We start from the raw sequence: 23,078 nt of genomic DNA on the forward strand, positions 1-23,078 counted from the left end.
AAATGTGCCTACGTTGTGATTACTAGTAGATATCCATTGGCCAATCTAGGTATCATTTTAAAATAAAATTTTTTTATAATACCTATATGTCTTACTTTAAAGAGCTTTGATACATAAGAAACCAAATTTATTTTTTAAAATGTTTTATTTATTTACATTAATTCAATTCAACAAACATTTATTAATGCCTGTTATATGCAATGGCTTTGTGCATTAGGAAATGAATGATTCATTCCTTTTTTTCTTGCTGTCATATTGGAGATTGCAGCATAAACATTGATGATCTCTCAAATCACCTGTCCTGCCTGATATATCTGTCTCCCCAGATCCTAGTCCTTCCACTTATTCTTTTACTTTGCCTTAAGCACACATAGGGATAGTTTATGTTGTCTTTTACTTATAACTGTTCTCCTGGCAGGATCTGGAACTAATTCTTCATTCTACCTTCCATTTCTCTTTCTGCCTCACTCTTCCTATTCTGTATCTTCATTGTAACTTCTAGTTATTTTACTCCTCCCTAAACCTCACTTTCTTCCCTTTGCAGTAATCACTTTGTAACTAACCATTTCAATTATATACTTCAATACTTTAATCACATTGTCTTTAACCACTGTTATCTTTCTAAACCCTAATTCTGGGATGCCCCTTCTATTTATCTTCTCTTCTCTTGTTCACATATTGTTATAAGAAATCAAATATTAAACTGACTGTGTGTCCTACCAATTAGTGTCATTTGATCTCATTCGAACCTTCAGTGATGCATGATAACCCTTCCCCCTACCCCTGGTACTTTCTCATAATAATTATTCCTAGCTATTGCTTTAAGCTTCCTATTTTTTTTTTACATATCTCTCTCTTATAAGAGGATCTTGTCTCCTTTTTTATTGAGAAAAGAGAGACTTGACGTGACTTTTAATTTCTTGAAACCCTTTCCTATACTCTCTGACATCCCATTCTTTTCTTTACTCTTTGAGAAAGAGATGGTCATTCTTGCTTAGATCAGTCCCTTTTTGTGCCTTCCACTACAATTTCTTGTCTCCTCCATTGCTTGACTCTTTTAAAGACCCTCCTTAAATCTCATCAATGATGCCTACAAACTTGCCTGGTCTCTTAATAGAAACACTTCCATTTCCTTGCGGTATTGTTTTACTCTTCTCTTTCATAGATAAACTTCTAGAAGAAAGCCATTCATAGTCATTTTTTCTCCTTTTTGCCCTCCCATTCATTTTTTTTTTGTTTTCTTTTTTTTAAATTCTGTACTTAACACCTGAAACCATCCCCAAAATGAGGTTATAGTAGTAATAATTACGATAAATAGCCTGCATGTATATTTTGATTTAAAGGTTGCAAAATACTTTACATGTTAACGCCCTTGATTCCTTATTCAAAGTAGGAAATAAAAAGGAAATTGTTTGTCTCATTTCTCCAACCTCTTACAATCTGATTTATCATCCTATTACTTGATCAAATTTTGGCATGTTGATGTTTTTTTCCTTCCAGAAACTATTGACTTTCTGGTTCCTTTCAGCAGTGAAAAAATATGATCTAAACAGGATATGATGTGGTACCTTCCCAGATTCTTGGCCAGAAAATTATTTGGGGGATTTGGACACTTTGCAATAATGGGGAAGGAGTAGAGGGAGGGGGAAAAAGTAACTTTAAAAGCATAAAGTAGCAGTTTCTGAAATGCTTGTTTATGGCCTGGAATAATGCCTTAGTGAAAAATTTTTGAATTTTTTGGGGGATTGGGAAAATATTGACTCCGAGAGGAAGAGGCCAATCAAGTAGATTTTATTTTTATGACTTCTACTCTCATTCAGTTCCCAGTATATCTTTCCCAGTTGTTTTCTAGAATAAGATACCCAAACACCTCAAGAAAGTCTGTTACCTAAGGTAGTAGTCATCAGGATGATCTCAGTATAGCATAGCATGAAATTAGGCTTAGAGAGTATAGAATGGGGACAGTGCTCTATGCTAACAGCAGGACATGGGTAGTTCCTAGAATTTATCAGATGTTTTTGAGTTTAGGGATATGGGGATCTGGCTGAATCATGGAAAGAATCCTGGGAGCTTAGTTGGATAGGTGAAAATAGACAAGTAGAAGAGGTAAAGGTATCATCCAGATTCTGATCTTTTCTTGATAAGACTTTCTTTTTCCCCCCTTTCCCAACTCATATAGCAGTTTAACAATGTTTGCCAGTTAAGAGAAAAATATGAAAATATAATATTAAAGCATTTTGATAGTATAGTTTACGCAATAGTTATTGCAGCCCTCATGTCAACTTAGTTGGTTTCATGACTGTGTGTGTGTGTGTGTGTGTGTGTGTGTGTGTGTGTGTGTGTGTGTGTGTTTCTTTGATTGGCCCTCTGAGTAATCATCAGTTGAACCATTACCTTCCCTTACCAGGTGGGAGCCATTTTTTTGGGTTGAGTAGCTGGCTAGTTTACCAGCTTCTACAAAAGATCCAGTAATGCCTTTGCATTTATATCCAAATGACCTTTGATTGGAACTGGGTCAAAGGGCCTGCTACCCATAATTGTGGTTTCAGAGTACCTTGGATCATTCTAGGTTCTAAGGATTATGGTTTGTAAATACACATGGCATTTGAGCAATTCTGTGGCAGACCTAGGGTTCTAGATCCTCATAATTAATTTAGTTTCCTCAAGGTTTGAGGATCAGTGACTCATTCACAGATCATTCAGACCTATGTGCTAAGGAGAGTTGGCAAGACTGTTGTTAAGGCATTAATTCGTTTCCTCCTTCTCTCTCTGATTCTACTGTGTGCTTGGCACATTAAAAGGGTAGAAAATCTATCTGAGTTTGTCTTGATATGGACAGATGGATTTACCTTTTTTTTTTTTTTTTGTCTCCCTTTAGGTATGGATGAACGAGGCGGTACAACATCTTGGGGAACAAGTGGTCAACCAAGCCCCTCCTATGACTCATCTAGAGTAAGTTGTTTTTTCCTCCTTCATTTAAAAAATATAAATATTTGATCAGGAGTTTAGAGGAAGTTTGATAAGACTAATAAGCTCTTTTAAGGAAGGTTCCTCTAGTTTATAGTTTTCTGGTAGCCTAGAATATCCTAATTTTTTAAGAGAAATATATTGGGATTATTGCTTTACAAGATGTAGAGCCAGAAGGAAAGAACTATCTAAGCCAACCCTTTTATTTGACAGCAGAGGAAAATGAGCCTTAGAGAAATTAAGTGACTTGCCTAAGGTTTGAAAGAAACTGGAACATTTGATTAGAATTACTTAATACTTTCCTTAAATGATAGACTTAAACATTCTGCTCTTTTTTTTTGCCTAAAGACACCTTTTCAAACACAAAGTTTTGCTACTTGATTTCAAGCTGTTTTCAATTTATATTTAAATACTTTGTGATGAATTGGAAATGGCATTTGACATCTAAGAAGTGTTATATATAGAAACTCTTATATACAAACTTCCATTCCTCTTGGAATTCCCCACAAGGAGCTTTGAATAATGTTGCAAATAGGGAGAAGAGTTTTCTCATTGAGATTTGGATGTTGGATTTTCATAAAGGAGAAAGAGAGTCATCAGCAATACTGATCAGTTTGGAGTTCTGTTATCTTAGGCATTTAAGTCACATTGATAAAATTAGTTTATAGTATTCTAAGTAGTAAAACATAAGCCTCATATTATTATTTCTCCCCCACTAAGTGCCTGTTAGTTCCTGGAATCAATGAAGACCTATGGGGAAACTGAATTCTATAGTATACCATGTGGTAGATAGAGCTTGGCCTATAGACAAGGGCCTAAAGTAAGCCCTATTTTTCTATTTGTAATTTAGTGATAAGGTAAGCAGTTTCTATTTGTAGTCAGTAATGTTTTAGTGAGTGCTTTTATTGTTTATTGGTAAGTTATTTTAATTCTATACTAAACTATTATACTTATTTAAGAATGTACAGTATTTCCAATTAATTTCTAACTTCTATTCCCAGATATACAATAGAACTCTTTATGTCAGAAGTTTTTGGAAAAACTATATAGTCTTAACAATTCAAAAACCTAGATAGCACTGAGTTCATGTCCTATCCAATTATTTGCAGTTCCATTTATTTAAAAAATTAATTTCATTTCAAAATAAAATCTAGAGATTATTATTAATAAACAATACCCTTAAGTTTAATATAATTAACATGCAAATTTTATGAACATATCAAATGTTATACAATACATTTACATATTTAGTTTAAAAACATGATTTAAGATCTGTGGAAGAATCTGATTTCCTCATTTTACTTGATGAGAGAGTGACAGGGTAAATAACTACCAAGAAAATGGGATTTGAACCTAGATCTTCCTGAATCCAAGTTCAATGTCCTTTCCATGGAGCTTTTCTAAGGGATCTTTTTTAAAAAAAGTTTTTTTTTTTGCTTATATTTGATATTTTTTTTACAAATTTCCCATTTTTCCAGAAGAAAAGCCTTTTTGTCTTCTCCCACTTCCACCTGCATGACTTGAGAATTCTTAGAAATTTTATATATCCCTATTAGAATTAAGTCTTGAGATAATTAGGGCCCAGATGAAGTATTTATTAAGCGATTCCAGTATACAGATTATAATAGAACAGAGGGAATACTAGAGGAGGAAGAAAGGATCCCTGTCTTAAAAGAACTTTTAGTTTAATAAATTACTCCTCCCTTCAGGACCTGGTGAAACCTTAAATAATGTCAAGTCTAATGTTCTCACTTTAGAGAGGAAACTGAGACCTAAGGAGTTAGAACGAATTGTTTAATATCATACATTACTCAGGGCAGAGCTGGGGCCGGATATCCTTGGTCTTTTGACTCCTGGCTTAGTCCTCTTGCCAAGACACTATACCTCTCTTGCTCATACCTAAACACATTGTGGCAAAGATAGTCTCCTATTTTGAGAGAAAACAGAGAAAATTATAATTTTTCACTGCTAACTGATTGATCCATGCAGGAATTTTTTTTTATTTGGTTTTACTTCTCTCATCTGGTTTTAGTAGCTAGCATTTATATAATACTGTAAGGTTTGAAAAGTACTTTAGGACAGGGCAGCTAGGTAGCTCAGTGGATAGAACATCAGAGCTGGAGAAGGAAGATCTTGAGTTCAAATTTGGCACCTAACTTTCCTGGTTGTGTGACCCTGGGCAAGTCATTTAACTACAATTGCCTGGCCCTATCACTTTTCTGCCCTGGAACTGATAGTTAGGGGAGAGAGGGAGGGAGGGAGAAATGAAGGAAGGAAGGAAGGAAAGACAGAAAGACAAACATTTTGGGTGAGAAAAGGAAAATAAGCATTTATTAAGTACTTTCTGTATGTCATTGTACTAAGTGCTTTACATTACTTTAACTTGCTTAATATTTACAACACTTTTGTAAGGTAGATATTCTTCTCATCTTTTTTTTTTTTTTTTTTTTTTTTTTTTTTTTTTTTTTGCAGATTAGGCAACTGAGACAGATTAAGTAATTTGTGGGTTACATAGCTACTAACTTTAATTCTTCTCAGTTCCAAGTCTGGCACCTTGTACTATATGCCATCTATGTATGTACCTCAGTTAGTGTGAAAAGCAAGAGGTGAAAGAAGACAACATTTCTTGGTCTTCCCAAGGTATCCTTTAAGCCAGAATATGCTTTTAAAAGTATGCTGGGGGGGGGGGGGGAGCTAGGTAGCTCAGTGGATTGAGAGTCAGGCCTAGAGATGGGAGGTCTTGGGTTCAAATTCAGCCTCAGCAGTGTGACCCTGGGCAAGTCACTTGACCCCCATTGCCTACCCTTACCACTCTTCCCAGCAGTGTGACCCTGGGCAAGTCACTTGACCCCCATTGCCTACCCTTACCACTCTTCCACCTAGGAGCCAATACACAGAAGTTGAGGGTTTAAAAAAAATGTTAGTTATGGAGAAAACAGTAAAAAAAATAATGCTATCTGTTCAAAAGCAGAGAGATGGAGATGGGAAGATTTTCTTAATTTTTAGATTGAGATTATGTGTCATTAGTATAATAGGACTAAATTCAGTTAATAAGCGGGATAAATAATATAGGAAAAGAGATAAATTCCCAGCATTTCTGTCTTTCCTTTTGTAAAGATCTCTTGGTTACAGAGTCCCATTCGTGAACCTTACTATAGATAAGGTTTATTGGTTGAGCAATGATCATCAACCAAAGTATAATCATACGGTCACATTGTTTTTCCTGCTATTCTGCCACTGAAATAATAGTTGTGATGATAATGGCTGATATTTTGTACCCACTTAAGCTTTCCAAAGTATCTTTCATGTGCTATCTTATATAATTATGTTATTTGTTGATAAAAAGATAAATCTGAGGTTTCTTTTTTGGAATTTAAGACTCTCATTCATAAATAAAATAGATGAAATCCTATATGATCTTTTGGGATTTTAAGAATGTAAATTATATACAAAGTAGATTAAATTCTGTAATGTTCATCCCCCAAAGCTTTCTTCAAAGTTTGATTTTTTTGAACTTAATATCCTATCAATGTGTTATTCTCTTTCAAAAGTAAAATTCAAATTTAGACTTGTCCAGTATATGAAGAATTAAAAGGCAGTAGTCTACCAATATGGAATGACATGGAAGGAAGAGCTGCTCTAGCAGTTGTCTCTGGTGAACAATTCTCTGATCCAGAATATGCTGTTAAAATTATGTTAGTAGACAGAAAGGAGTAAGATATTAACAGACTGTCTTGTATTTTAAAAGATGGAGGGATGGTGATGAAGAGGATGTCTTGTTTAATAAATTGTGGTTATCTATCATTTTACAGTGTTCAAGTAGGTGGAATTTTGTGAATTATTGAGATATTCATACAAAAGAGCTTTTGTTCTTTAAATTAAAGGAGTATTTTATGTTCTCATTTGCATTGTCTTTCTCTAAGCAAGAACCTCTCTGTGAAGGCTTTAGTCAGTTTTAAAAAATACAATATAAGATTAAAAATCAAAACCTTAACCTCCGTGTGAACTTCTTAGAATGACTGAAGTGTTTTATTCATCTGCTTACAAAGAGGTATATGCTTCTTGATATGACCCTTGTACATTTTGATAAATGGATGGACTTTGCTGGTTTGCTATGGTTACCTCAGGTTGATTGTAAACATTAAATAGTTCATCTTTGATGACACATCAACAAATCTTTATTGAGGTCCTATTTATACACATTCCATTGTGCTAGAACCTGTGCTAAATTCTACTGGGGATGCAAAGGTGCAGTGGTAGCTCTGATAGCTCTGATCTTATTTACCTGGAGAGTGTGGTAGACTGGAAAGAAAATTGGCTTCAGAGTTAGAGAAGCTGGATTCAAATCTTGCCTGTTTGACTTCAGTTACATAAGTTAACCTCTCTGAACCTCAATTTCCTTATCCATGAATGTGGAGGCTCGACTAGATGGCCTCTGATCCCTTTTAGCTCCATAATATCAATCTCGTGGATTCCACAAATGTCAAACACTTTCCTTTTCCCCCTTCTCTCTCATCCCCCAACTGTAGTAGAGGGTAAGGGGCAGAAATGGCAAATCTTCTCTCTTCAAGCCTAAGTAACTAGAGCTTTAAGGCAGAAGGAAAAGGGAAGCACTGGGGCTCTTGCCCTTTCAAAGCTTATTATCTAATAGAGGAGATAAGATGGTTAAATGTTAGATAACAGTAAACTACTTAGCTGTTATAGACAAGACTAAAGGCTGTTATAAACCTGTACATTTCATTGCTTAGCAAATTAATATTACTACAGAAATTTAGTAAAAGTTAGTTCATCTAAATTTCAGTTAACTAAGAAAAACTTTGTGGAGGAATTAGGATTTGAGCCACTTTGAAAGGATGAGTATAATTTGGAGAGGATGGATTAGAGAGGTAAAGCCTAGAGACAGGAATAAGTCAGGCAATAACCAACTTAATTAAAATGTGACTAAGGTTCTGTTCTAGTTTGGTGGTAGTAGTTGGCAATTAAAGAAGAGGGGCTAAATATAGGAATTATTTCAAAGGAAAAATTGATTGGACTTGATGAGTCCAACATAAGGGAAGAGTCTGAATATAAGGGAAAGGGAAGAAGTTAAAGAAAATTCTAAACTTGGGTATGGAAGACATTCTCCCCACCCCACCCCTCCTTTATTTATTTATTTGCTTTTTTGGTCTATTTTTAAAAAATTAGTTAATTTGAAACATTTTCTATGGTTAAAGGATTCATGTTCTACCCCTCCCCTCCTTCCACCCCCTCCCATAGCACAACTCCACTGGGTTTTACATGCTTCATTGACCAAGACCTATTTCCCTATTATTGATATTTGCCATAGGGTGCTGGTTTAGAGTCAGTATCCCCAATCATATCCCCATCAACCCATGTGATCAGGCAGTTGTTTTTCTTCTGTGTTTCTATTCCCACAGTTCTTCCTCTAAATGTGGGTGGTGTTCTTTCTCAAAAGTCCCTCAGAGTTGTCCTGGATCATTGCATTGTTTCTAGTAGAGAACTCCGTTACATTTGATTTTACCAAAGTGTGTCTATCTCTGTGTATAATATTCTCCTGGTTTTGCTCCTTTCACTCTGCATCAATTCCTGAAGGTCTTTCCAGTTCACATGGAATTCCTCCAGTTCATTATTCTTTTGAGCATAGTAGTATTTCCATCACCAGCAGATACCACAATTTGTCCAGCCATTCCCCAATTAAAGGGCATTCCCTCATTTTCCAGTTTTTTGCCACCACAGAGAGCGTGGCTATAAATGTTTTTGTACATGTCTTTTTTATGGAAGTCATTCTTGAATAACTTTATCATTGTGTGGATATGTGTTTCACTAGTGCAGATTGTAACCTCTCTGTTCCTTAGTAGGCATTTTGAGAGTTGCTGTGGCTCCTTCCACAAAATTTATCCTCTTGTGACTAGTCTTCCAGTTGATAAAGTTCTCTAAACATAAATTCTGTGACAGCAAAATGCACAGTTTGTCTTGGAACCATACTCATAATGACTTAGTAGGATATAACAGAGTCTTTGATCTGCTGACATAGCCTTTGAGAACACATATCACAGTGAAAATCACCTTCATCTTAGATGAGGCAATATTGTAGGACTTGATAATTAAAGTAGGTTACATAACCTATAGAATTTTTTAAGCTGTGTAATTTAGGTTATACAATTTGGAAAAAAAGATAATTTTGGGGGCAAAACATTTTTTTCAGTTTTTTAGATTAGTCCTCATCTTTGAAATGTCTGCCTCTGAATTGAATAGAAACCTAGAGGTACAAGAGACCCCTAAAACCTTTGCTTAGGTTATAGATTAAATTTGTTTATTTTGTTCTGTATAGGACAGGTTTTATATTTGTTAGGATTTCTAAAGAATGTCCTGGAAAGGACATTAAAATTTGAAATAGTATATTAGAACTCTTAATTAATATAAGGTACAAAACACAAGAGAAGCTGTCTAATAGTGCAGCAAGGCAGGAGGGAAAGGCACTGTGTCATCCAGTATATTGCATCTGTGATCAGTTTGACCTCTATTTTGTTATTTCACTGCTTTCTGTGTCAGATTTCTTGGAACACAAAGGAAAACTCAGGAAAGAAGGAGTATACTCTTAATATAGGTTAAAAATAAACCCAGCAGAATAATTGTTTCTCTTGTTACTTGCCTTATTGGGGGAAGGGCATTATAAATTATAATATTAATTTTCACATTGAAAACAGAAATTGTGTTAGGCTGATATGAACCACATTGAATCTCCTAACAACTGGGACCAAAAAGTAAAGGGATTAAATAGAGTGATTACAGTGCCAGATAACTATTTTTCTATCACAAGCCAGTATGGAAGGATTCTTATTCTTGCAATCTGGCCATTACTCATACAGTATGAATTCTGTGGCTGTTGCTACTTGCCTTTGATCTAATAATTTCCCACACATCATTTAGTAAGGTCTTTTACTTTAAAATGTTCAACTTTGTCACTGGTTTCAGTTAATTTGTAATTTGAGGTGAAATGTAGGGAACGCTGGGCTTTTTAATCTAAACACTTAGTTTCAAGTCTCACCTCTATCACATAGGATGCATGAGATTTGGAGCCATTTACCTCTCTAAATCTCGTTTTTCTCACCTGTAGAATAAGAGTAATGATATATTTTTATTATTGTTGTATTTTCATTACTGCTTATTTTCTATGTTAGCATCAAATAATATAATTTAAATAAAGCACTTTATTGATGTAAACAACTATTGAGGGTATCTTTTGTTAATAACAATAGTGTTAATACTAAAAGAAGGTTAAAATAATTAGTTTGAACTCAGTTCTCCCTAGGGGTTAGAACACCACTTGGAAAACATATTATATCTATATGTATATTTATAATATATATGTAATACATGTACATGTCTCCACCATTAAAATATAAGCTTCCTGAACTCAGAGGTTGTCAAGTATTTGTGTTAGCATCCTGATATAAGGTACAGGGCCTTCCATATAACATTTAATAAATTGTTGTTGTTTTTAGAATGGAGGAAATGATAATATTGTTTACAGAACTAATACAATTTAACCCTTTTTTCCCCGCCTTCTCCTTTCTTTTTTAGCGAAGACAAATATCGATGGCTCTCTTTCCCATTCTTAATGCATAACATCTTGGAATCGATGGATACTCGGTGTTTCAGAGTTCCTTTGTCAATTCTAAGAAGGGAAGCATGTTTCTAGAAACATATTCTTTGGCTCCCCAGAGTTCATGATCTCATTACTTTTCTCTGTGCTGTTGTTATAATTTATAATAATAATGTGCTTAGTAGTTTTCAGAGTACATTAATCCTCTAGGTAGCATATGCAAAAGAAAAACATGTTTATTCCAATGAATAAGAGCTTTTGAGAGATTTGATCCATTGAACCAACACTGTTCAAATAAAATCCTATCAGTGACTTGGAGCAGTTGTCAGAATCAATATATCTGAAGGACAATTAGGGCATTGTCCTTCCTTTAAGAGAATGATTTGTAGATGCTTATTATTATAAACATATCACATTTGCTGGAAAAATATTCTGTTCTCAGACTTTATAGTTCACTCAGCTCTTGACTGGATCTTTCTTTTTATCTCTGTCTAAATCCTCTTTCTACCCTCTTCCCAAGATAAGTAATAAGCTCTTTACTGTCTTTGAATCTTTTACTTTATTACCTGGTAATATAAATACTATCTCTTACATCAGTAAAGTGGACTTTCCTTTCCCCATTAGATACAGAAAAACAAACAGAAAAATATGAGTCTGGCTTTCATTGCTTGAAGACCAAACAGTGCTGATACAGTATATTCATTAATTGATAATGGTCCTATTTTTTTAATTCTTTTTTTTAAGAGGCCATTAGGAGGAGGCTACTAGGTTAGTCTTCTTTTCAGAATAACTTTTCCCCTGAGCTGTCTTGAAATAGTTCACTAGGGTACTTCTATTCAGTGTGATTTTAAGGATCAGAACTAGTGAACAATTAGTAACTGTGAAAGAAAAGGGAAAAAAGAAAAGAAAGGAAAGTCAATGAAACATTTTTAAAAATACATATAAGAGGGGCAGCTGGGTAGCTCAGTGGATTGAGAGCCAGGCCTAGAGATGGGAGATCCTAGGTTCAAATCTGGCCTCAGACACTTCCCAGCTGTGTGACCCTGGGCAAGTCACTTGACCCCCATTGCCTACCCTTACCACTCTTCCACCTATAAGTCAATACACAGAAGTTAAGGGTTTAAAAATTAAAAAAAAATACATATAAGAGAGCCAAAGAAGTTCTAAGGAGGACACAAATGAGTAAGTATTGATTTTGTTATATTAAATTTAATAATTTTTTCCTATGCAATCTTCTTTTTCTTTTCTTTGTGAGTAGATATGTTCATGTTCATGACTTAAAATGTAATTTTCTTTAAACCCTTACCTTCCATCTTAGAATCAGTACTGTGCATTAGCTCCAAGGCAGAAGAAGTGGTAAGGGCAGAAGAAGAAGGTAGTGGGGGTTAAGTGATTTGCCCAGGATCACAGAGCTAAGAAGTGTCTAAGGTCATATTTGAACTTAGGACCTCTTGTCTCTAGGCCTGACTCTCAGTCTACTGAGTCACCCAACTGCCCCTTAAAATATAATTTTTGAAAGGAAACAATTGAGTGCTATGTAACAGGTTTCATTTTCTTTTGCTTTTAATTTTTAGAATTAGAATAGAATTTCTTCAGTAGTTTAAAACTATGTATCTAGTTTGTGTCAAGGAGGTACTGATTAGGAATTCATTCATGAAATAGAATTTTACTAGGTGTATGTGGATTTTAAATTTCTACTGGCAGTCAATCTACCTTGTGGGGGAAATTGATATCCTCTTTGTAAAAGATTGAGTGAGTTAGGAAAAATTCACTTTCTGGAAAAACCTTGTGAGTTTTGATGGTTTTAATTGCATCATTAAATGAAATAATACAGATGGACTTTGATAATGCCTTCTCCTAAGGATATATTTTAATGTCATATTTAGGTGTAAGGATTCAGAGCCTAAAACTTTTATCTTGAAACTAGTTGGACTACCAAATCTATATAACTGTATTTATGGGATTGTCATGTCCTAATCAGTGTGCTTCCTTTCTGTGTGGTACCCAGCAGGATATTATTTAACAAATTTTAATTAGTAATTAAGGTGGCTTCTCTGCTTTGATGATATTATCAGGTTTGATTCTCTATGCTTTAGAGACTTTGAATTTCCATATAATGATTTTCATTCAGAGTTCTTGTTCCCTAGTTTAGAGGTTATAGTTTTGTTGAGCCAGAAAGAGGAAATGCTTTCTTTTGGGGCTATACACATTGAAATAGAAGTAGCAGTTGTTTGTGACATTTTCAAAACACTCTGCAGCCACTGAAAATAGCACATTGTTTTTGTGTTGCTTTTGTCCCTTGTGAGCTGTGATCACTTCACTTGGAGAGAACATTTATAGTGTGATATCGTGAGAGCTGATGAGCTCTTTCTTTCAGATTTGAGGGAACAGAGCCATATAATTGTCAAAGACACCATCACCCACCATCTTGGAATCATCCTCAGCTTCTCAGTCACACTAACCACATATTTAATCTATTGTTAAATCTTCTCATTTTTAATTTTCACATTATCTTTGGTCCTTTCCCTCCATTAACACAATTATGACCTTCATAAAGACACTCATTGCCTCTCTCAAAGACCATTACAATAGTTCTCTGATTAATCTCCCCTACTTTGATCCATCCTACATTCAGTTGCAGAAATGATGGTCCTGAGAGGTTGATTTGCAGCCCTCATGCATCTTCAGTAGCTCCCATTTACCTTCAAGATCACATAAAAAGTCCTCTAGCTTTCAAAACTTTCACTAAGTGACATCTTCTATTCTCATTCCTTAGCTCTGAGATCATCTTCTTGCACATTCTTTATCTGTCTTGTTATGTACATAGTTGTTTGCCTATTATATCACTTTTGAATTTGAGTTCCTTGCAGGCCAAGACTCTTTTTGACTTTCTTTGTATCTGTAGTGCTTACTACAGGATCTGCTACATAGATACTTGTTAATTGTCTGTTGGATGGTCAGAGACCATAATCACATTTCCTACTATTCAGTTGGAAGATCTTACATTCTCCTCTATTTAGAGATCCTTCTGCATGTTTTGGAGGTAAAAAAATCTCTAAGATTAGGTCTATGCTTCTGTATGAAAGAGAGAAATGTGTCAGATTTTGAGCTTAGAAAAGGAAGTACATCTTTTGATTCTGTCTCATGAACTTGCTATTGTAAATTTGACTCAAAGCCATTTAAAATTTAAAAATCATTCTAAATATAAATTAGTCTTTGTATAGGAACTAATAGTTTCATGTAACCTGATTAATATTGGATAATGATAGAGAGACAGACAGAAAGACAGAGACTGTGTGGCACAGTGGAAGGAGTGCTGAATCCAGCCAGAGGTCACGGATTTGAATCCTGCCTAACTACTTACTATGTAACTATGTGTAAATTGTTAAGACTATTGCTTCAATTTCTTCATATGTAAAATGACCAGTTCAAGCTGGAAAATCCACATGATCCTTTATAGCTTGAAATCTATAATTCTTTGATACTAGGATACAGACTAATATACTTCAAATTAAATTACTGGAAGGTGACACGTGAGGAAAGGATATAGGTTCAGTTTCTGGTTATCATTGGAGAGGACTGATCTTGTGTGGAGAGCTATTTTATGTAGTGATAGACAGGAGTAGCTTTGAGAGCAGGAGAAAATAATTGAGGGGCAATTAAAGGTTAGTGTGGGATATGGAAGAGAAACCATGTCTCCTGGTTTCTTTTCACGAAGAGTTGTTATGGTGATGGCTTAATTCAAGTGATAATGTTTTAAGGGAGCCTTGGAATTTTCTTGTTGTAACATTTCATATTTGTTACTGGGTAACAGCCTAGCTCTTTTGCTATCACAGATGTCTTCTGTATATGCCCTTTCACAAACACTAACTAAAAAATCTTCCCTTTCTTACCCTGAGGTCCATATATTTGTGGTAGCAAATAAAATCTGCTTGCTTCAGTTCAGTTATTCCTAAGAGTGTGAAACTGGCCTTAAATTTGAACACTGGAACCTTAATGGACTGGTTTTATGAAAGTAAATTAATGTGGAAACTTTCCAGAAAACTTGATGAGAAACGGAGGGCAGCAGCTGTTGCTTCCTGAGCTCCAAGCGCAAGACAACCTCCTCATCCCCAATCTATTTCTTCCACTTGCTCCTCCAATATCCCAACTATCTTCTGGGTGATTCCCTTTCACTTCACCCCAGATGTAAGCACTTTGGCATCCTGAGTACTTTGAGTGTCACTCCCTAGTTATAGAAAATGGTGAATGAAATAAGTTCTTATGATATTTTGGGGGTAATAACAGAAGATGAACTAAAAAAAGCATATAGAAAACTAGCCTGGAAATATCACCCAGATAAGAATCCAAATGAAGGAGAAAAGTTCAAACCAATTTTTTAAGTTCATGAAGTGCTTTCTGAAGCAAAGAAAAGAGATTTACATGACAAAGGAGGAGAACCAGCCATCCAAGAGGAGAGTTCTGGTGGTGACTTAGATTTTTCTGTGGATATCTTTTGAGGAAGTAGAAGAATGTAAAGGGAACTTAGAGGTAAAAATGTTAATGGTGCAATAATAAAGCAGACTTTGCAAAAGAATGTAATTTGTGATGAATGTGAAAGACTAAGGTGGTAAGAGAAGAACCATAGAATGATGTCCCAATTGCTGAGGTACTGGAATGCAAATTAAAATTCATCTGTTAGGACCTGGAAAGATTCCTCAAATTCAGTCCATTTATGTGGGATGCCAAGGGTATGTGGAATGAATCAACTCTAAAGATTGGTATAAATGCTGTACTGGAAGGAAAGTAGTTTGAAAGAAAAATATTCTAGAGGTCAATATTGACAGAGGTGTGAAAGATGGTGAAGGTACTAGGAGTGAGAACTTGAGACAGGAGATATTATCATTGTTTTGGATCATAAGGATGATCCTATATTTACACGAAGAGTTGAGGACCCTTTCATGTGTGTGAATATTCAGTGGGTTAAAGCATTGTGTGGCTTTCAATGACCTATATCAACTCTTGAAAGGAGAATCATAGTTACTAGTTCTCATCCTGTTGTTAAATGTGAAGATATCAAGTGTGTGCTGAATGAAGACATGCCTATTTATTACTGACCTTATGAGAAAAGAATTCTAATCATTTGTTTTAAAATAAGCTTCCCAGTTAATGGTGTTCTTTCATCAGTTAAGTGGTCTTTGTTGGAAAAGTTATTGCCTGAAGGAAAGGGAGTTCAGGAGACTAAGGAAATGGATTAGGTAGAACTGGTAGACTTTGACCTATGTCAAGAAAGAAGACATCATTACAGTGAAGATGCTTATGAGGATGATGACATTATCCCAGAGGTGGTGTTTAGTGTCAGACCTCTTAATGGAAGGGACAGTGAATGAATACCCTTGATTACAATGTTGGCTTTCATATACACTAGTGAATAAGTGAAGGACTACAATAATTTTAAGACACTCATTACTAGCTGTTGTTTTTGTTGTACTCTTCAACTATAGTTGTGTTTTCTTAAAAATTAATAAAATCAATAATATAAAAAACAAAAGTAAATTATTCTACCTGACATTTTAAAGAACTAAATTTGAATGTCCCATATGAAGAGGTGCTTTTTCCTTAGGGTATTGATGTCCTGTTATACAGAGATATTCATTTTTTATTGAGATTGGAGACATCCGACCTATATATTCAATTTATTTTGCACCATATTTATTATTGAGAGACAACAAAGCATAGTGGCTAGATACTTGGTCTAGGATTAGGAAGCCCTGGCTTTAAAATCTTTCCTTTAATGTATCTCCTATTTCTCTACAACCCACGTTTTTCTCCAGGTGTTAAAAGGAAAGATGATTTTGACTTGTGATTTTAATGTTACAGGGAACTCTCAGGTGGAAAATATATCAATGTAGATCAACCATTATGCTAATGGAAGTTTTAGAGTTTTAGGTAGAACTTAAGTGGCTTGTCCAGAGCCACAAAGAATATACATCAGTCAGAACTTGAACCCTAGTCTTGCTGACTCCTCAAAACTCTCTATCCACTACACCATGCCAGTTATCTACTACATTTAACTGTACACTCAGAGGTACATTTAAAAGTTTTTTAAAATGTTGGAGTTTATGAGCAGACAGCATAGTATAGACTATAGAGACCATATGTTTTAGCAGTATTTTTATTGCCTATCTTCTTAGTGCTTTGTAAACTACTATAATGTATTAGGATTTGTGAGTTGATATTATTTAACATCATACTTGAGTTAGGTACTTCTTGTATATGTGATTTAAAGCCTAGAACAACTACTGTACACAGTACAAATTAATGGATAGATCCTGGCCACCTCCTTAGTCACCTACCTCCATAATCAGCCCTCTTCGGTCACCATCATATTTTCATTGCTCAAGGAGAGGAAACAGCTAATTGGCAAAATGTTGTGGAGGAGACTTTGTGATAGAACTGGGCTATGTAGAAATCTGATATCCAATTAGAAGCTAGTGCCACTGGGCTATTTCTAGTGCAAATTATATGGGTCCCATGAAAGCAGCAAAAACAAAACCTGGAAATGATCTCAGCTTTTTGTCCATATACTTTACCTATTGCACTCCTGTGTTCTTCTGCATAAATATCTGTGGAACCACCCTCTTGGCATACAGATAGCATTTCTTGGCCATTAGTTGACCCTAATGACATATTCAGTGTTCTGCCTGACCATATAAATCTTTGTTTTAAATTCAGACCCCATTGCTACACCCAACTCAGCTTAGACAATAGAAAACAATTGACTTTAAATCTATCTAATATTGTCAGTTTTAATAGCATAGGAGGCAATTAAATTTTTGTTTATTGACTGATCCTGAGTATTCATCTTATTATTTTGCCATCTATACATTTTTGTAGAACTTGTCTTGAGTTCTAGACCTGCCTTGTATGTCATATTTAATTTTCAGACAAATATGATTAGAGATATCCATGTACCATACCAACATGGCAAAAAGTAAAAGCAAAGAGGATTCCAAGAAAGTGTAGGTTAATCTAAGTTTGGAGCGACCATGTCTATTGAGATTATTATATATATTTCCATGTAAACCAGTGCACAGGGCATATATTTTCTATTGCCAACCTTTGCTCCCACTCCAGTGGGACCAAACCATCTGCTTCCACCCTCACCTGGAGTTCTGACTATGCTGGGCAGTCTTGGTCTCTCTCTCTCTCTCTTTTTCCCTGGAGAAAGGGCCATCACTTGTTTCCCAGAGGTGGAAAAAGAAAAAAGGACCTCTTCTTCTCCCAATCCTCACCCCATTGAAACACCTTTGAGAAAATCAAGGAGTGTATACACCTTTCAGGCAATGCTCTGTAGGTCAGAATATCTGACATGAAACCTTGAGGCAAGCACTAAGACTCGGAGGACAACCTCCACGTCACAGTATGGCCGTTGGTTAAAGAAAATGGAAAGTTGACTTTTCCTTATTTCTCAGTCTTGGCATTTTAGACCCTATCAAAGGAGTTATTAAAACAAATAGTTGCTTTATCTAAGCCTCCATAAAGCCATTTTGCCACTGGTTTGGAACAAGCTTTTTTGAAGGTGGGAAGGCAGCTGTGGAAGCAGTTAGGAGAGTGGACTTTTCTTTAATGCTGGGAGCCTGCCTAGCTGGCTGACGAGTTGAACCAAGGGCCTGAAATACTTTGCTCAGGGAAAAGTAAAAATCAAAATAAATAAAAACAAAAGCACCTGGGAAGACTTCATCTTCCCAAACACCTTTTCTTCACCTGCTTTATGGCATGACTGGCACAAAAGTATTAGGAAAAAGATAGAGTTTGAAGAGGATGAGTTGGCGGGGTGGGAAGGTGTCCCACCATGCACATGCCAAGTCTTCTGCTTGCTGAAAAGATGCCTGGATCCCACCTGTCACGTGCTTTCAGAGAAACACAGTGGATACTCTGGGCATTTCTCAAATCATTGTTTCAGTGCTTCCTCAAATGGGAGGTCAGGGAAGGAACTGGCCAATTAGAAGAAACAGTTAAGGTGGAAGTGTTGCTAGCCTATCAGGGTGTAGTATTTCCTGTACTGTATATTTATTTACATACAATAGAATTACACATTCACTTTACAGACATATAGGAGGATGGTTAACTGCTGGCAGGGCAAGCAGAAGAAATATCAGAAATCTGTATTAAAGAAGGTCTTTAAGCACAGCAGTAACAGTAATAGTTTTGGAGGAGCAACAGCATCCAATACATTTCCTTGATAGATTGAGATAAATGACTGATTCTGGAGACCTGGACACCTTGGAAGAAACTCATTATCGTAAAATGTTAGCACTTCTGGCAGTCTTAGAGATGATAAAGTCAAATCTTCTCTTATGGATAGGAACCCGGGTCCCAGAGCAGTGATTTGCCCAAAATCACATAGCTAATTATTGGCAGCACCTTAGAATCTATCCATAACTTCACAGTAGTTCATGTTACATCGTATCTGGCTTTTGATGATATAATGAGCAATTTATTAGAAAGAATTTTGAAGTCAGAAGAGCTGGATTTGTATCCTTACTCTAGAACATGCTACTAGTTGAGTGATCAAGTATAAATCACTTAACCTCATTTAAGCTTTAGTTTCTTCATCTATAAAATGGAGAGAATTACTTTTAGTCCTAGTTTTATAAGTTTGTGGTGAGAGAAGTGCTTGTATAATTTCAATGTTCATTGGTTGCCTCTGCCTCCCCAGCATTAAGACTATTTTATATTTAAAAAAATATATATGTATATAGCATTCCAGTATATATAAAATATATATTCATATACTTTTATACGTACATTTACTTTATTCTAATATACTTAAATGTTTTATTTATTTACATAATTTTTATATTTAAAACTTTTATGTTCAAATCTGAAAGGAAAAAGTATACTTATTAGAGGAAGGGGGGTGGTATTTAAGTAATTACCCTAATAATTTATTTCTAGTTGAGGAAGTAGATGCCAAGATAAGTTATCAAGTAAAAATTCCCAATATTTTATTTTGGAAGTGAAATTGAGGGGAAGAAACAAATGAAAGCTGACAATGGGGTATAGAACACAAACCACTAACAATTTAGAGACATAAGGGATTATAAGGAGATTGGTAGAATTTCTGGACCCATTGTACATTAATTCATCAAAATGGGCATTTGTTACCACTGAGTGATCAGAAATAAGGATAAGGTTTCTAGCATGGTATTGTAAATATTTAACAAGTAGTGATTTCTGATTTACTAGAATTGAGATTTTAAATATAATACTGGCCATTTCTTTCCGCCTAAAAGCTTTCCCTCTTGAATTGTTCTTTATTTTTCTCTTCACTGCCCTTATTAACTTTACTTTTCAGTTCCTACCTTTAATATAAACATTTGGCCTTCCTTCCTCCCCCTTCTTCCTTTCTCTCACTATTCCTTCCCCCTTATCTCTTTCCCATAACCAGTTAAATGTGAAACTAAAGTGCATTTTTTATTTTTATACATCTTGAATAAAGTTATATATGTTCCTTGTTCTTAATTTGACAGATGGATCACCTGAATACTTTTTATTTTCCAGACTCAAGAAAAGAAAATCAACAGGCTAGCTAGTTGTAACATATGTTTTGCCTATCTATAGCCTTTCATTGATTTTTTTTTTCCCTAGCAGTCAGTGGTCCTAAAGTATATAAAACCACTTTGTAACTGTGAAGTGCTATATAAATATGACTTTTTATTACTAAGAAGGAAAAGCCTTGCAAGAAATAAGAAATGAGAGGGCAGACTACACATATGTTCTCATTGTTGAAAGGATCAAGTAAATGCATTGCATGTAGGTCATGCAGATGATAGCACTAGCAACATCTGTAAATATAAAAGATGGTGATAGATAAAATACTCTTAACAGTAAAAGCAGATTCAGAATGAAGTCTAAATCTAGAGAAATTATCCTTGAACAGGATAATAGTCTTGCTTGTACAAAAAGAGTTAGCTTATATCAGCATAGAAATTTTATTCATTTAAAATATTTTGTTAATTAATAAGCATTTATGTTCTCTCTACCTCATTTTCTTCTCTTTCTTTCAAGAAGAAAAAAGTACTTGTAACAACTTTGTATAGCCAAATAAACAAAATTCCCAGACTGACCTTTTTTTTTTTTAAACCCTTGTACTTCGGTGTATACCATTTTTAAAAAAAATATGTATAAGCCATAATATTTAAATAAGACTTTTTTTCCTTATTTAGATTACAAACATCAGGGAAAAAAATTAAGGTATTAAGTGAGAAAAAAATGAAAGGAAAGTATAGTGAGTTTTTTTGGAGAGGGTTAAAGTTTTTCATAATTTTGAGTATTCACAACTAGTGGCTAGAACAGTAGATTTGGGAATCACACTATATAGTCTCTAATCCTGACTCAGTGATTTACTAGCTATGTGATCATGGTCTAATCTCTTAAACTTTCAGAGCCTCAGTTTGCTTATCTGTAAAATGGACACGTTTACTAACACACCAGAAGTTGTGAGAAAGGCGTTTTATAAACCATAATGTGAGTTGTTATATTTCATAGCTGTAGAATTGTAAAGGACCTTATCCCTTCAATATGAAGATAAATATATTTTATTCAGTATACTAAAATTCATTAATTTAGAACCAAATATTGGCAAATTACAGCCCTGGGACCTGACATTTTCTTTTGTATGGAAGCAAGAATGGTTTCTACATTTAAAAATGAAAATGTAAAAACTATTCTTAACTGCCAACTGCCTTACAAAAGAGAGTGAGGGCCAATGTGACCCTTGGCCAGTGGTTTGCAAATCCTTTTTAGGCCAATTATAAGATTCTCAATCCAAATTAGCGAAAAGTCTTAATTCTAGAAGTTTTCATCTTTCAAGGATATATACTAATCATGGATACTAACCAGGACTAGGTTAACAATGCAATCATGATTGTAAAGTTTCTTAGGAAAGCTGAATTGCTAAGAATTTTTTGAAATGGTTGTGTAGATAGAATTCATTCCCCAAGGCTCATCCAATCTAGCTCATCTTACCCAGTCTTATTCCAGGAAACCAAGAGAGAGGGTGGTACCACACCAAAACTTTTATCCTCCATCCTTTCACTGTGTTCACACAGCATAAGCACACAAATGGGATCCTGGGTAAGATGAGCTGAGTCAGACAAGGCTTGGGGAATGAATTCTATCTACACCTGGTGTAGGCAATAAGAAGAGAAAGTTCAAGATAATGAGACATATTAAATGACTACTAAATCAAGCACTATTCTAGGTTCTAGAATTACAGACAAAAGTGAAACCTGCTGCTCTCAAAGGGATTACATTCTATCAGAAAAGATCACATATTTTTGTTGTTTCAATTGTATCCAACTCTTTTTGATTCCATTTGGGGTTTTCTTGGCAAAGATTCATGAATGGTTTGCCATTTCCTTCTCCAGGTCATTTTATAGATGAGAACATGTGCTTAGAAATATACGTATATATATTTCTAAGTATATATATATATATGCTTTTCTGCCTTGAAACCAACAATTAATCTCAATTCTAAGAAGACATGGGGCTTATTTTTAAGTGTATACAAAATATATAAAATATAAATCCACAATAATTTGGGGTGAAGGTACAATCATCCAGAGCAGTGATTCCCAAAGTGGGTGCCACCACCCCCTGGTGGGTGCTGCAGTGATCCAGGGGAGCGGTGATGGCCACAGGTGCATTTGGGGGCAGTGAATAACTGTAAGGTGGCGGTGATAGTATGTAACAGGGGGCGCTAAGTAATATTCTTTCTGGAATGGGGGTGGTAGGCCAAAAAAGTTTGGGAACCTTTGATCTAGAGGGATCCTAAAAAGGTTTGTGTAGAAAGTGGCATGTGAATCAAGCTTTAATGATAATAAGGGATTCTTGGAGGGAAAGTGAAAAGGGACTGTATTTTAAATATGTAAAATAGCCTTCAAAGAGTCAGATGACTTTGAGACTGGCCTTCAAGCATAAAGTATGCCACAGTGGATAATATGTCAATATGGAGGACAATTTTTTGTTTATGTCTCTTGCAAGGAACCCTATACAAGGCCTCAGTAGGAGATAAAGACTTGGGACAGGGGGACAGATTTTCAGTAGTCTAGGAACAGAGATAATGGGGCCCGATTTAAAATGGTGATTGTTAGCAATTAAAAGGTAATGAATGAAAGAGATGATTAAATCCACAAGGCTTGGAAACTGATTGGATTTACATGTTACAAGAGATTAAGAAGGCAAAGATAATTCCAAAGTTAAAAATTTGATGACATGGAAGGATGGTTGTAAAACTTGACAGAAGTAGAAAATGATGTAGTCTTAGCTAAAAAACAGGTTTGGGAACAAGGAAGCAGAAGAAATGGAAACAAAGATGATTTTGGTCATTGATTAAAGTTTTAGACTTAAAGATTATAGGCAAGAGAAGTTTTAAATTGATGGTAAGGTTAGAATTGTGACTACCATAATGTGTGGGTAATGTAGAAAGGGACATTTACCCAGACCTGAAGTCAAGGAG

At 35.1% G+C, this 23,078-nt stretch overlaps 1 protein-coding gene and 1 pseudogene across 1 annotated transcript in view; both read left to right on the plus strand.

Moving 5' to 3' along the window:
• The window catches only part of TCF12 (transcription factor 12), a 416,597-nt gene that overhangs the window by 161,967 nt on the left and 231,552 nt on the right, over nucleotides 1-23,078 (plus strand). The window contains exon 4 of the mRNA XM_044665300.1: nucleotides 2,879-2,952. Within this exon, the coding sequence (XP_044521235.1) occupies nucleotides 2,879-2,952 (74 nt within the window). The remainder of the gene's footprint in view (nucleotides 1-2,878; nucleotides 2,953-23,078) is intronic.
• LOC123238015 lies at nucleotides 14,815-15,923 on the plus strand (annotated as a pseudogene).

The sequence above is a fragment of the Gracilinanus agilis genome, chromosome 2 (assembly GCF_016433145.1).
Source record: "Gracilinanus agilis isolate LMUSP501 chromosome 2, AgileGrace, whole genome shotgun sequence".
Taxonomy (NCBI): domain Eukaryota; kingdom Metazoa; phylum Chordata; class Mammalia; order Didelphimorphia; family Didelphidae; genus Gracilinanus; species Gracilinanus agilis.